This window comes from Pteropus medius, unplaced genomic scaffold (assembly GCF_902729225.1).
Source record: "Pteropus medius unplaced genomic scaffold, Ma_sr-lr_union100, whole genome shotgun sequence".
NCBI lineage: Eukaryota > Metazoa > Chordata > Mammalia > Chiroptera > Pteropodidae > Pteropus > Pteropus medius.
Genome location: NW_024354875.1, coordinates 17,546,070 through 17,559,547, shown reverse-complemented (window position 1 = coordinate 17,559,547; position 13,478 = coordinate 17,546,070). Strand labels below are relative to the sequence as shown.

Sequence of the window (13,478 nt, the reverse complement as noted above, 5' to 3'; positions counted from 1 at the left end):
ATGTGGAGAAAAGGGAACCTTCATATACTGTTGGTGGCATTGCAAATTGGTAGGGCCACTATGGAAAACAGTTTAGAGGTTTCTCAAAAAATTAAAAAATAGAACTACCAGGGTGGCTCCATAGTGTAGTGGTTAGCACGTCTGCTTTACATGCAGAAGGTCCTGTGTTTGTGACCCAGGTGGAGCCATGGACCATACCCTGGGTGTGCCAGGCCTGCGAGTGCGCCGGAGGTGCCAGGCCCCGGTGCATGCCGCTAACATGTGGGAGGAGATGCCTCGCCTTCAGAAATCCAGTTCTTAAGGAAAAATGGCAACATCTGTAGGTTGGGGGTGGAAGTGTGTGTCGGGGGGAATTAAAGAAGGGGGAAAAAAATAAAATAAAAAATAAAAATAGAACTACTTTCAGACCCAGCAATTACACTTCTTGCTATTTATCCCAAGGAAACTAAAATAGTAATTTGTAAAGATTTATGCTCTCCTATGTTCACTGCAGCGTTATTTACAATAGCCTAGATACAAAGCAACCTAAGTGTCCATCGACAGACGATTGGATAAAGAAGTTATGGTACATATATATAATGGAATACTACTCGGCCGTAAAAAAAACTTTACCATTTGTAATGACATGGATGAACTCAGAGGGTACTATGCTGAATGAAATAAGTCAGACAGAGAAGACAAATGTCATATGATTTCACTTATATGCGGAATCTAAGGAACAAAGGAAGCAAACAAACAAAATGAAAACAGACTCACAGATACAGAGAACAAACCAGTGATCGCTGGGATGGGAAGGGAGTTGGGGAGCTGGGTGAAAAAGGTGAAGGGATTAAGAAGTACAATCTGGTAGTTACAAAACAGTCACTGGGATGTGGAGCACAGCATAAGGAATATAGTCAATAATATTGTAATGGCTATGTATAGCGCCAGATGAGTACTAGAGTAATTGGGGGAATCACTTCATAAATTATATAAATGTCTAATCATTGTGCTGTATATCTGAAACTAATACAGAATTTAAAAAAGTTCGCCTCTATGTTTCAGTGAAGGCCAGTCCAATTGATTCCAGGAGTGAAACAATGTCGCCACCTACTGTAAGGAGCGTGGTAATGATGATGATAAAGGGAAAGATGAATAATTCTAGTTTTAAATAAATTATAAAAATTAAGCTAATTTTTAGCATAATTACATAATACCACTTTTCATTTGTATTGGCAGTAAGTAAAGTTACTAAATAGAATCAGCCAATTCTGCTTGGAGTCCTGTGAAACTAGACCTCTGTGGCCATGGGCTTTTAAAATAACCTTCATTTCAGTATTTTTCTTTAAAACACATACGTGTGCACACACAAAACTTCCTGAATTTGTACATCTTTTTTCTTCTCCAAATCTCCTAATATTGACCTTTCAATGTTATTATCACTTATGTTTACCCTTTACTCTCCGTTATCTTTTTCAAAAGCTGATTTCCAAAATGATTTTTTTTCTAGACTATCCAGTTTCTTGTTTCATTTTGCTAAGGATTCAATCTATCCAATTTGTCAGAGTTTAGTTCAAGACAAGATTTCTCAATGACAATCAGCATTCCCAACACCAAATCTGTTAGGCTAACTACCCTCAGCTAGGCAACTAAAATATTTTAAATGAGTATATATCAAAATACCATTGGTCTATATTCAGCCAGAACTTAGTATTTCCCCTTCTTCCTAATCATCCAGTAAGCAAACATTTTCTTAAATTACTCCCCCAATCTGAATATGACTGATTTGAGGTCAGCTATTATATCATTTTCATGACCCTCATCATCAACCCTAGCCCCCACCACTAATATTCGGCAAGTAGTAGGCACCCAATGTTTCCCAAATGAAATGTGAAAAGTGTAATGTATCTGAACAATGCTTTCATTCATTGTGTAGGAGTGGGGAAGATAAAGTAACACAAAAGCAGAAAAGAAAGAAAGGTAATATTTATTTTATTTGTTATTTGGTCACTTTGTTATTTTTAGCCAACATCTGGAGAATGGTGATGGAGATTGGAAGGCAAGAGGAATGAATTAGAGAGGTAAGGGACAAGTAATCAAACAAAAATAGGGATGTTCAGGGTGACTTAGTTTGCACTGCTATAACCAAGATAGGATTGAGACCAACTGAGGAATGTTTCTGGAAAAGAGAGGTGTAGAGTTGGATCTTAAATTTCCAGAAGTAAAAATAAAAAGAGGTAAAAGATAAAGATAGGTGGAAAAAGAAAGCATGCATGTTTGGAAAGTGAAATATCATAAAGGCACAAGTAATACAAACAAGACACTTCTATTTCTCCTTCAGCTGACTTTTATAATGTTATCTAGTACTGCTCTAATTCGCTAGCTGCTAATCACATGTGGCTATTTAAATTTAATTAAAATAAAATTAAAAATTCAGTTCTTCAGTTGTACTAGCCACGTTTCAAGTGATCAATAGCCACAGGTGGCTAGTGACTACTGTATTGAACAGTGCAAATATAAAACGCATCTGTCATCACGAGTTCTTTTGTAAGTGCTATAAGCGCTACTAAGCACTTACTATATGAAAAGCTCTCATTATCCCATTTAATCTTCATAATGAACTTATGAAGTATATACTTACAGACAAGAAAACTGAGGTTCCAAGAACTTAAGTATTTTCCAGAGGTCATATAGTCAGTGGCAGGGCTGTGATTTGGAATTTCATATGACATCAAAACCAATGCTTTAAGCCATGGAAAATAAGGTTACTGGGTAGGGAAAAATGAGTTATTTTCTAGAGGCAGTGACATTGCAAATTGAACTTTTGGGGGGCAGGCAAAAGCCAATAGGTTCTCGAGTAAGGCAACAAAACCATAAAGGTGGTGTTTCAGAATCATTAAGTTAGTTTTAAGTGTAGGGTTAGACTAGCCCATACCATGTCTTTAGAAGAAAAAGTTTCCTTCTCTGGGACAGACGCAGCCTTATAAACTCATGAGTCAGTCAACAGAGCACGAAGTAGGTCCAACCCCTTTTTATCTCCTACACTGAGTACTCCTTCTCAAAGGAAAGAATTGGAAGTCGGAGAAGAAATGAGTCTGGAATATAATGGAGATAATGCCAAGGGGAAGGGAGGAGGACTGAACAGCAAAAAGACTTTGAAGGAAGAAGTGAAAAAATTAGGTTTAAAAAAATTAGAAAAATAGGAGCAGAGTTAGAGGTCATTCTCAGGTTTCTAGTACATTGGTCCAAAATATGGTACCTGCGATAGAAAAGAGAGAGAGCCAACTTCCGGTTTCTGGTCCAGCATCTAAGGAGCTTAGAAGTTGTTACTCCCATTCACACAAGAAATAAAAGCTGAACTGCAAATTAACAACTCTTCTAAGATCCATCAAAGAACTGAGGTCACAGGGCAAACAGTGGCCCATAAAACTGAAAAGACCGAGAAGCAGACGTTGAGAATCACAACTTACTGGAGCAGGAATCCTCACAAGAACCAGTGCTGGGGTAGGAAAACCTAAACAGTAATTGATGAATTACTGGAGGCTCAGTGAAGACAAACCTGAGAGTTAAAAACTTCAGGGGTACCCAGTAATAGGGAGGCCCCCACATCTTTGTAAGCTTAATCCTCAGGAGCCCTATTGGGTTCCTCACAGTGAAGATCAAAGAAATCCTCTTGTGCTTCTGGCAGGGAGGGGGTGGGGGAAAGTAGCCATTTTGAAATAAGCCCAGAGCATCTGTTCTTAATGAGGCCTGATCTCAAGAGAAATTACTTTACCAGAGCCTAACCAACTAGGGTTGTGCCTGAGCCTTACTAACCTGGGGAAAGGAAAATACCCAACTCTAGCCCCCTCTAGCCTTCCTGTCTCACCTAAGAGGGGAAGGGGTAAATCTGGGAAACACTTGTGGAGGATGACAAATTTTGAAAACTACTTCTGTAGCATTGCAATTATTAACACCATGATAAATTGGGGTTGGGTACAGGTAGAAAGGCATGGACTAGTATTGATAGTTCTAGTATTTGAGAGAGATAAAGACAATCGTAAGGATTGTGGAATCAGTTAGTTCTTGTTAATTACTATTAATGTACTGCAGGAAAGAAATGATGAGATCAGATTAGCCAGCTATTTACTCAAGGTACATCATGAAAGTTAGAAATCTTCTATGGCAGCCTTTAAAAAGACCTTCAGAATCAGGGTTCTTTCGATTCTAAGACTGGGACAGAGAATATACAAGATGAGAGTGGAGCATCTTGTAGTAACGGAAAGTAAAGAAATGTTCAAAAAAAGGGCGCGGGGATAGGGACACATCAAAGGGACACAGAAGTCAACCAAAAGAGCTGACTTTTGGTCCCAGAGGCCCAAACTGAAACAATTTGAACATAAACAAACAACAAATGTATAAAAGTATAAAATAAATATGCATGAATTCATACTGATATAAATAAACAATTTAATAAATATGTAAATAGGAGAGATGGGACAAATTTTCCTTGTAGAAGAATTCCAATAATATATTTAGATATCCCCTACCCCATAGAAGGTGAAGCTTAATTCTGTCTCTTCTCCTTGAGGGTAGGCTAGACACGATGACCTGCCTTATAAGAATAAAGTAGGAAAAGGGAAAAATATTAACTTTAAAGTGAAGGAACCTGCTACATTTGCCAAGTGCTGAAAGTTACCCTCATCAGATATAATGTGGATATCATGTACCCTGCCATGATGTGATGAGTACACTTCACCTCTGGTTTTCTTTCCAAAATCCCATAACCCCATCTAAGCATGAAAAAACCATCAGACAAACCTAGATTCAGGAACAGTCTACGGGAAATCTGCTCAGTACTCCTCAAGATGTCAAGGTCATGAAAAACAAGGAAAGACTAAGAAGCTGACACAAATCAGAGGAGATTAGGGAGACATGACAACTAAATGAAATATGGTACCCTGGTATGCAGAAAAGATTCAACATAGCAGGCCTGAGGCTGCTATCTTTGTAAAAGCCTTGCAAGTTTGGCCCTTGACTGGCATCTGGGAATCTAGATTTTAAGAGTTCTCACAATTCCCCAATAAGAATGGCTCATGGTACCTAAGCTGTATAAGGTATGCAGTTTATGCTAAACACCTGTTTCTTTCTGAGAGTCTGCAAATTTGGGTGCATGTTAGGTAGAGGTGCCTGTATGACCAGCACCCAATAAAAAACCTTAGACATTGAATCTGCAATAAGCTTACCTGGTAGATATTTCACACGTGTTGTCACAACTCATTGCTGGAGGAATTAAGCATGTCCTATGTGACTCCACTGAGAGAACTCTTGGAAGCATGCGCCTCCAGATTTCACCCCATGTGCCATTTCCCTTTGCTGATTTTTTTTTTGTTTCCTTTCATATAATAAATCATAGTCATGAGGATGACTATATGCTGAATTCTGATTCCTAGTAAATCATTGAATCTGGGAGTGGTCTTGAGGATTCCCGACACACCTAGATTGGTTCCTGGAAAAAAAAGAGAACATTAATATAAACATTGGTAAAATTAAAATAAAGTCTTGAGTTTAGTTAATAATACTGAATTTATGTTTGTTTCTTAGTTTAGACAAATGTACCATGGAAATGCAAGATGTTAACAATGGGAGAAACAGGGCGAGGGGTAAATAAGAACTCTATATACTATCTTTGTAACTTTTTAGTAAATCTAAATTCCAAAATAAAACATTAAAAAAAAAACACTCAAACCAAATGCTTTAGAAATTCATGAAAAATAACATAACTTATTCTAAGAGAAATTATCCAAAGTGAAAGACAAAGAGAAAAATGAAGCGGGGTGGGGAGGAACACACTTTATTTACTGTAGCCAGAGGGAGATTGTGGTTTTAAACAAAAATTAGACTCAGGACCTGACTGTGAGTAGCAGCATTTAATATAAGGTTGAATTCATAACCCATAATATGTCTCCTATACTAAACTCAGGGCCCTGAAAAGGAAAGAATGAGTCCCTGAGACTTAGGATGGGGATATCTGGGTGGATCCTCTCGAGAGCTCTGAGTTGATAGATTAATCTCAATCCTCTTGCTCTTGCTAGAGGATAGCGACCTCCCCTTGCCTGAAGACCATGCAGAAGTCTCACTGGAGGAAGATGCCTTCCCAGGTGCTTCTTTCTCAAGATTTGCCACAACCAACTTCAATGTTTTCAGACCAATAACTAGGGTCATTCCATCATGGCCTGACTAGGGAAGCACTGTCCCTGTTTTGGAATAAAAAGGATTGTTCACCAAATATGTACAGGCAGAATTGAAAGAACAATTCTTGGAGTATGTTCGGGGAAAGTGGTCTGAGGTAAGTATATCATAGATTTGTTGAATGTAAACCCAAAATAACCAAGAATATCCCAAAGAAACTGAATTTAACTAAATTTGAGATTATTTTCTGTTATCAGGTAGACAGAAGCTCAGAAGAGGTTGTATTACAGAAAAATGAAAAATTTGCATTTCTTTGCATACTAGAATTTGTGGGCTGCCACTGACATATCTTTTAATTTTTAAAATCTCATTAGGTGAAGTAACAATGAGCAATCCTTGTTACTAACACACGATTTGGTTCTTACTATTAAAAATTTTGTTAATGGGAAGAACTCACCAAGAGACTGAGCACACACACAGAAAGCAAAATACCTATAGATTCTTGAGTGTGTTTGCCATTAAAGATGAGGAGGAGCTAAAGGAGTCTCTTTAAAATGTAAGTGATTTCCAAAGGCTAATCCTCAACTCTTTGCTCTAATCTCAATACAAGCTCTTATTGCTCTTATCTCAATACAAGCTCCTTACACAATATCTTTTCTTATGGCTTTCAAGTGCGATAGCCTCCTAAACTGTTCTGCCTGGATCAGATTGATATCCGGAAACCCTTTTTAGCAAACTGTTCTGCTGCTCGAAATCTTTAAACGATTAGTGTCTTATATGCTAAAATTTTTTTAAAAAACTTAGCTTGCTCTTAGGGCTCTTGTCATTGTTTCCTCTTATCTCTAGCTGGCCTTGTTTTCCATTCCAACACTAAGCTTTAATCCTAGACAAATCCATCTTGAAAGTCTCCAAACATATTTTGAACATCCCAGGTTCAATGTTTTCTTTTTTTGAAAACCAGCTCCTTTCATCTGCAAATGTTTGTCTTATTTGTGCACCTATCATTCTAGCATAAAATGAAACCATTTTCCTGAATTATGCATCGTGTAAGGACTCTCTCTTCTATGTAGCATGTCTTTGTACCAGTGGCTGTAAAATGTTTTTGTTTGGCCCACTGTTAGTTGAAGTAATTCTTAACATTTAAAAATCATTTTAAAATTGGAAGCTCTAGTAGGGCCCACACTTCAATAAATGGCTAAAGTTTACTAGTAGCTATAATCCTTAGAGACACACCTTCCAGTTAGGCTACATTTGAAAAGTATTTTTTTGAGCACCTACTACTTGCTGGACACTGTTTTGGGTGCTGGGGCTACAGTAGTGAACGAAACTGACCATGAAATCTATATTTGAAAGAGGACAGAAAACATAATAAGTACGTTATATATTAGGAAGTAATAAATGCTATGGAAAAATAAAGCAGGGCTATGAGGGATAGGGAGTGTGTGGGTAGAAAGTGTCCTTGCCCTTTTACATTCAGATACTTGGCTGGATCCAATGGAATTCGAGTTGTGACTCCTGCCTATACAGTAGTCCGCCCTTATTTGTGGTTTCACTTTCTGTGGTTTCAATAATACTGGGTTAATCATGGTCCAAAAATATTAATAGAAAATTCCAGAAATAAACAATTCATAAGTTTTAAATTGCTAGCCATTCTGAGTCAAGTCACCCTGCTCCAAGCAGCTGAAATTTGAATTATCCCTTTTTCCAGCACACCCAATCTGTATGAACTAACTTCCACTCCGACTCCTCCGCCCGGTTAGGCACTTTGTAGCCCTGGGTTATTAGACAGACTTGTGCTACCACAGTGCTTGTGTTCAAGTAACCCTTATTTTACTTAATGGCCCAAATCAATTCACTTAACTTTTATTACAGTATATTATTATAATTGTTCAATTTTATTATTCTCTTACTATCCTAAGTTAAACTTTATCATAGGTGTGTATATAGTTAAAAACATAAATACTAGCCAAGGTTTCAGGTATTGGGGGGCAGTCTTAGACCACATTCCCCCCCCCCCATAAGGATAAGGGGGGGTGTGTGTCATGTATATGCTATACGCTGCCCCTATAAAACTGTCAGCGACATCAAGGCAGGAAGTGTGTCTAATTCCTCTTCCGGCTCTCAGAGTCCAGCAGTGTTTTCAGGTCCACCACAGGATAGGAAGCAAAGTTACTCCCCATAGAGCCAAAGTTACTGTGGTCATTTTTGTGGTGTTTAGGCACCAAGGGCAATGCAACACCATAAGCGCTCAAGAAAAGAGCTAAACCCTCTACACACTCTCAAAGCCACCTCTGGGCGGAGGTTCCATCTGTATCCAGGGCAACAGAACTGTGACGTGACCATAGTCGCGGATCCACGGCCACCTCAAAGGACCAGCCTGCAGATTAGAAACCAATTAAATGAGCAAGAACTTAGCCGCCTGCACCGGCAGCCCCACGCAGAAATCCCAGAAGACCAAGGCCCTTCAATGCTACCACCGGCCTTGTTTCCGGGGTTCTGGCGTCGCCCAGTTCTGGGCGCGACAACTTCCGGCCTGGAAGGTCCCCGTTCCGACTTGCTGGGGTCCTATCGATGGAAAGGTGGCAGCGGCAGTCGCCTGACCCATAGGGGGCCTGGGACCAGGGCTGTCGCCTCCTCCCCACGAACAGCGGCGACAGGGGCGCTGACAGGATGCCTACGGCTGCTAGGACCTCAGCCTTGGAGGTGAATCGCCCGCGGAGCGCGGGGGCGGAGCGCGGGCCCGGAGCTGGCCCGTCAGGCAGGAATCGGGCAAGTGCGGTGGCGGAAGTGCCAGGACGCGGTCGGAGCCGAGCCGTCTAGGAAGCCGCGGCCGCGGGTCACCAAACCCAGAGCAGCCGCCCATCCTCAGCCAGACCGCAGCGACTGGGGCTCGGGCGTCGGTAAGATGCCTCTGTTCACCGCCAACCCCTTCGAGCAAGACGTGGGTAAGTGCTGGTTCCGGGGCCCAAGTTGCTGTTCGTCGTGCTAGAAAGTGGGCGGTGGCGACTCCGGAGACTGGAAAGCCAAAGAGAGAGAAAGGGGGCGGCGCCGCTGCCTCTCCAGCGGGTGGGTAACCTAGGCTCATCGCTAGCGGCCTGGAGAATGCTCCCTGCCCACCTGAGGTTGAGGACACCGAAAGAAAGCCATTCCACTTGCTAAGCGCAGGAATGGGGTAGAAGAACCTGGGGCTTGCTGGAGACTGGACTAATTAAGCAATTGCAGGGTTGATGATACAAACTTCCTGCTCCCTCTGGAGCTGGTTAAGCACCCCTTACCCCTTTGGTAAATGTAGCGGTAGAGACCCTGCTGTCTAGGGCAGCCCAACACTAGAGACCTTGACTTGCCTCATTCAATAGGAGGAACCTATTTCACTGTTATCCAAGCCCTGATAGCAGAGCTTCAGGTTGGAAGTTTTACTCTCTATCCGCGAATGGTGCAAGTGCTACAAGATGTTCTGGCTTAGAGTGTAAAAAGGAAAACCCTAAGATCTCAAAACAGTTCAGAACAATTAATATTTTATTTGTTGGGGTTGTAAGGGCGCCAGTGTCTCAGACTATGGAGTGAGAAAAACGTGGATAGGATGAGAGAACTTATTTTGGGCATTTGAATAACAGTAAACCTAAATGACTAAGTACATATTTTTGTAGTAGTAGTTAACAGAACCCTAGACAGAGTTTTAGGACTTAGTGGAATGAAAAAATGAATGGCTGAAAATTACCAGAGTCACACACGGTACGCATATCATAGTAGTGAGCCATCTGTTTCATAGTTACAATATTCTAATTATGAGAAGATTCTAGAAAGTGCCCTATTTTGACATGTGATCCCAAAAGCATGTTTAAAAGTTAAATATGATATGATACCTTCTATTCCTAGAGAGCTAAAAATTTTTATAATTATATCTTGACCCTAGATAGCCTTCAAATATGTATTTTCATAATTTTATTCAACTTTTTTCCTTGATAGTTTAACACAGGTGACTGTCATAAATCTAGGAAGCTTCACATTGAGGCCCACAGCTTCTGTTTTTGGAATACCTTATGGTGTCTTGTTTTGTGGCAATGAGACCTGTACTTTTTATTGCTAGTATGAAGACTTTAATTTTGTCTTAGTGAAATAAAACAGGGCAACATAGAATAAGACATTATTTCCAAACTTAAAAAACTATGGAACTCTTTCTTCAAGGGAAAGGTTTTCCCAGAAGCCCACCGTTTTCTCATTGAAAACTTCTAGAAGTAGGCGGAGTTGCTCTGCCTGTTTTGCCTTTCTAAATTTTCAGTGACTCCTGAGGTCCCTGCTTGATTTAGTGGATCACAGTTTGGTATCACTGTAGTAAAAGAGCTGCTGCTGTTCAGACAAAAAATTTTACTGTGTGTAGGTTACTTCATGGCCATTGCCATTCACCAAAGCTTCAAGTACTTATTTAATTCAAGTATGACTGAAGTCAGTATTCAAAAGGCAGTTTAATGGTAAAAGAGCAAGTTTGATTGAAGCCTGTCTGTAAAGTTTTTTAGACAAGTGAATGGAATTAATAGAAAAAGGAGAATGAAACACTAAGGTGTTCAAATTGGCCTTAAACCTTTACCATAGAAGAAAAATTATATATTGCATTTTTCAGAACTTAAAGCTCCTTTTAATTTGAAATAGTCAAGTAATGCAAGCAAGTCATTTAACTTGAGATGTCTACAGTAATGTTCCTTTGCCGTGTCATTGTCTTTTTCACCTACTCTCTTTGCCGCAGTCAGATTTTTACCGTTGTTTCTTTTTTGTCACACCTTGGTTCACCTCTCATTCAACAAACATGCATTGAATGTGTCTCAGACATTGCGTTAAGTTGTGGGGACACAAAATTTTAAGAAGTATACTAAATTCCTGCCCTTAAGGAACTCATTCTAATGGAGGATACATACACATATAAAAAGATGGTTGTCCTATAGTGAGATAAATATAGTACTAGAAATACACGAGATGTTTTATATTTTTCCTTTACTTAAAATGGTCTTCTTCCCTCAAGAGAAGACAAAGACCTTCAGGCAGAAACTTTCTTGTAAAGGTGTTGACACTGTTCTATCTCTCTCTTTCCCACTTTTTGACATCCCTTCTATCTGCAGGAAAGAACCTTATCTATTACTATATGTGTGCAATGATCATTTTATAATTAAGAGCCTTTAAAGATGAAACTACCTCTTTTTTTGGTGAGTGCAGTCTCACCAGAGCCTGAGAAATCTTCCTGACATCATTCATGTGGAGGAGAAACCCTTTTCTCAAGCTTGAGAAAAAGCTGTAGTGGGTCAAGGTGTCTAGAAAGGCACTTATAAGTTGACAGTATACAACTCGTCAAATGGAAGCAAGCCAAAAGCTAGGAGTTAAGAAACTCTGACAAGTACCTACTTTTTTCAGAAGTGGAACCCACAAACCCTGATTGATATGCTAGGTATGGTAACATCAGAGCTCTTTAAATATTGGATTCCTTAAAACCTGGATTTATTTTTTGTTCAATAAATTTTTTTTTGAAGCTGTCCTGAGAGAAAGAGAGAAAATACACATACACACCGCTCCCCCTAGCCTCAGCCCCATGTCTTAAAGGAGGACTCTGGGGTTCCTGATGTGGAGTCTGGTTGGTGCAGCCTCTTAGGTGATTCCAAGGCAAAAGTGAAACATGAGGACAGAGCCTAGTAGGAAGATTAAGTGGTTATTGTTAAAATGAATATAATTTCCTTATATTCTATACCACTTTTTCCAGTCTTATTACATTGGCTCCTGACTCATGACTGTCTGTTCTGCTCCCTAGCTCCAGTTCTTATTTGCATATCTTTTTTCTCTTTACTCAGTTGAGGCAGTCTTTCTTGCCAGGTTCTGCTTCTACCAATTACTATTCACTGATAGACTGTTGCTTTTATCAACAACCTTGATATTTCTTTCCATAAAAATACACTTACTTATGCCCACAAAGCTGAGCTCAAATTATACCTCTATGAAACTGACAGTGGATTGAAGTGTGAACTTTTTCTTAAAAAGACTTTCCAAGTGAAATTAGGCCTGTATTGGTGTGTCTTTGGCTTGTGTTGTGTTCAAAGAACTTAACAATAAGGTAGCTTAGGGCTTTTATTTTAGTTTACAAGAAACCTTAGTATAAAAATAGATATTGATATTGCTTTGATAATATAAGTTTACTTTTTATGTTCATATTTATAATGTTCACATACTTATTAGGTCAGTTGTTAGACACAATGAGGTTCTTATAACCTTTATAAAAAATTAAAATGAAAAAAATTTTTGGTTGTAGGTGAGAATGTTAGCCTTAAGAGCCATTTTTTCCTTATATTTTGCTTACATGGTACCAAAAATCCTGGTTGTAGATGAGAATGTTAGCCTTAAGAGCCATTTTTTCCTTATATTTTGCTTACATGGTACCAAAAATCCTAATATCTTTGGATAGATACAAATTTTAATTAATGTATTTTTTATTTTTTTAAACTATGAAATATTTTTAACATATGGTTTATAACATCCTATTCCTTTCAGCCAACTCTGTCAAGTTCTAAAATTTTGCCACGCTTCTTTTTTTTCTTTTTTTTAAGAAAGCATTCAAGATACAGTTGAAATTATCTGGTATATTTAGTAGCTATCTGATCTTATCTTTTTTCTCCCTTCTCAGAGTTAAACACTCTCCAAAAAGTTGTAAACTGTTTTATAATATACAGTTGATCCTTGATCCATGTGAGGTTGGGGACACTGACCCACCGCACAGTCAGAAATCCTCATATAACTCCCCCAGAACTTTACTACTGATAGCTTACTGATAACGTAAACAGTCGATTAACACGTGTTTTGTATATGATGTGTATTACATACTGTATTCTTACAGTAAAGTAAGCTAGAGAAAAGAAATTGTTATAAAAATCATGAGGAAGAGAAAATACATTTATAGTACTATGTTATGTTTATCGGTACCATAAATTTATGTCGTCTGTTTTAGGCTATAGTTCGCTCCAAGTTTTTTCAAATTGTTGGTGGGAAAAAAATTTGCATTTAAGTGGACCCATATAGTTCAAATCCATTTTGTTCAAGAGTCAACTGTATATACTATATATATGGGTATACTATACGTATTGCTTGTTTTTAAACTTCATAAAAGTAGTGTCATTCTTTGCATGTCGTTTGTAACTGGTTGTTCATCATCTTTTTGGTATTTGTAGCTCTAGTTCCTGAATTTTAAGAGCTATGTGGTATTCCACTGTATGAATATACCACATTTTTTTATCCATGCTCCCATTAATGAACATAAAGTTTTTTCCAGTTTTTTTGCCATTACAGACAACACTGAG

At 38.9% G+C, this 13,478-nt stretch overlaps 1 protein-coding gene across 3 annotated transcripts in view; it reads left to right on the top strand.

Annotated features, from left to right (window-relative positions):
• Nucleotides 1-8,900: 8,900 nt before the first annotated feature.
• Nucleotides 8,901-13,478, top strand: part of STAM2 (signal transducing adaptor molecule 2) — a 38,174-nt gene continuing 33,596 nt past the window's right edge. For 2 of the 3 annotated variants that reach the window (XM_039856022.1, XM_039856021.1), the window contains exon 1: nt 8,901-9,095. In XM_039856022.1, the coding sequence (XP_039711956.1) occupies nt 9,056-9,095 (40 nt within the window). In that variant the 5' untranslated portion in view covers nt 8,901-9,055. The remainder of the gene's footprint in view (nt 9,096-13,478) is intronic. The other variant, XM_039856023.1, reaches the window with a different exon arrangement.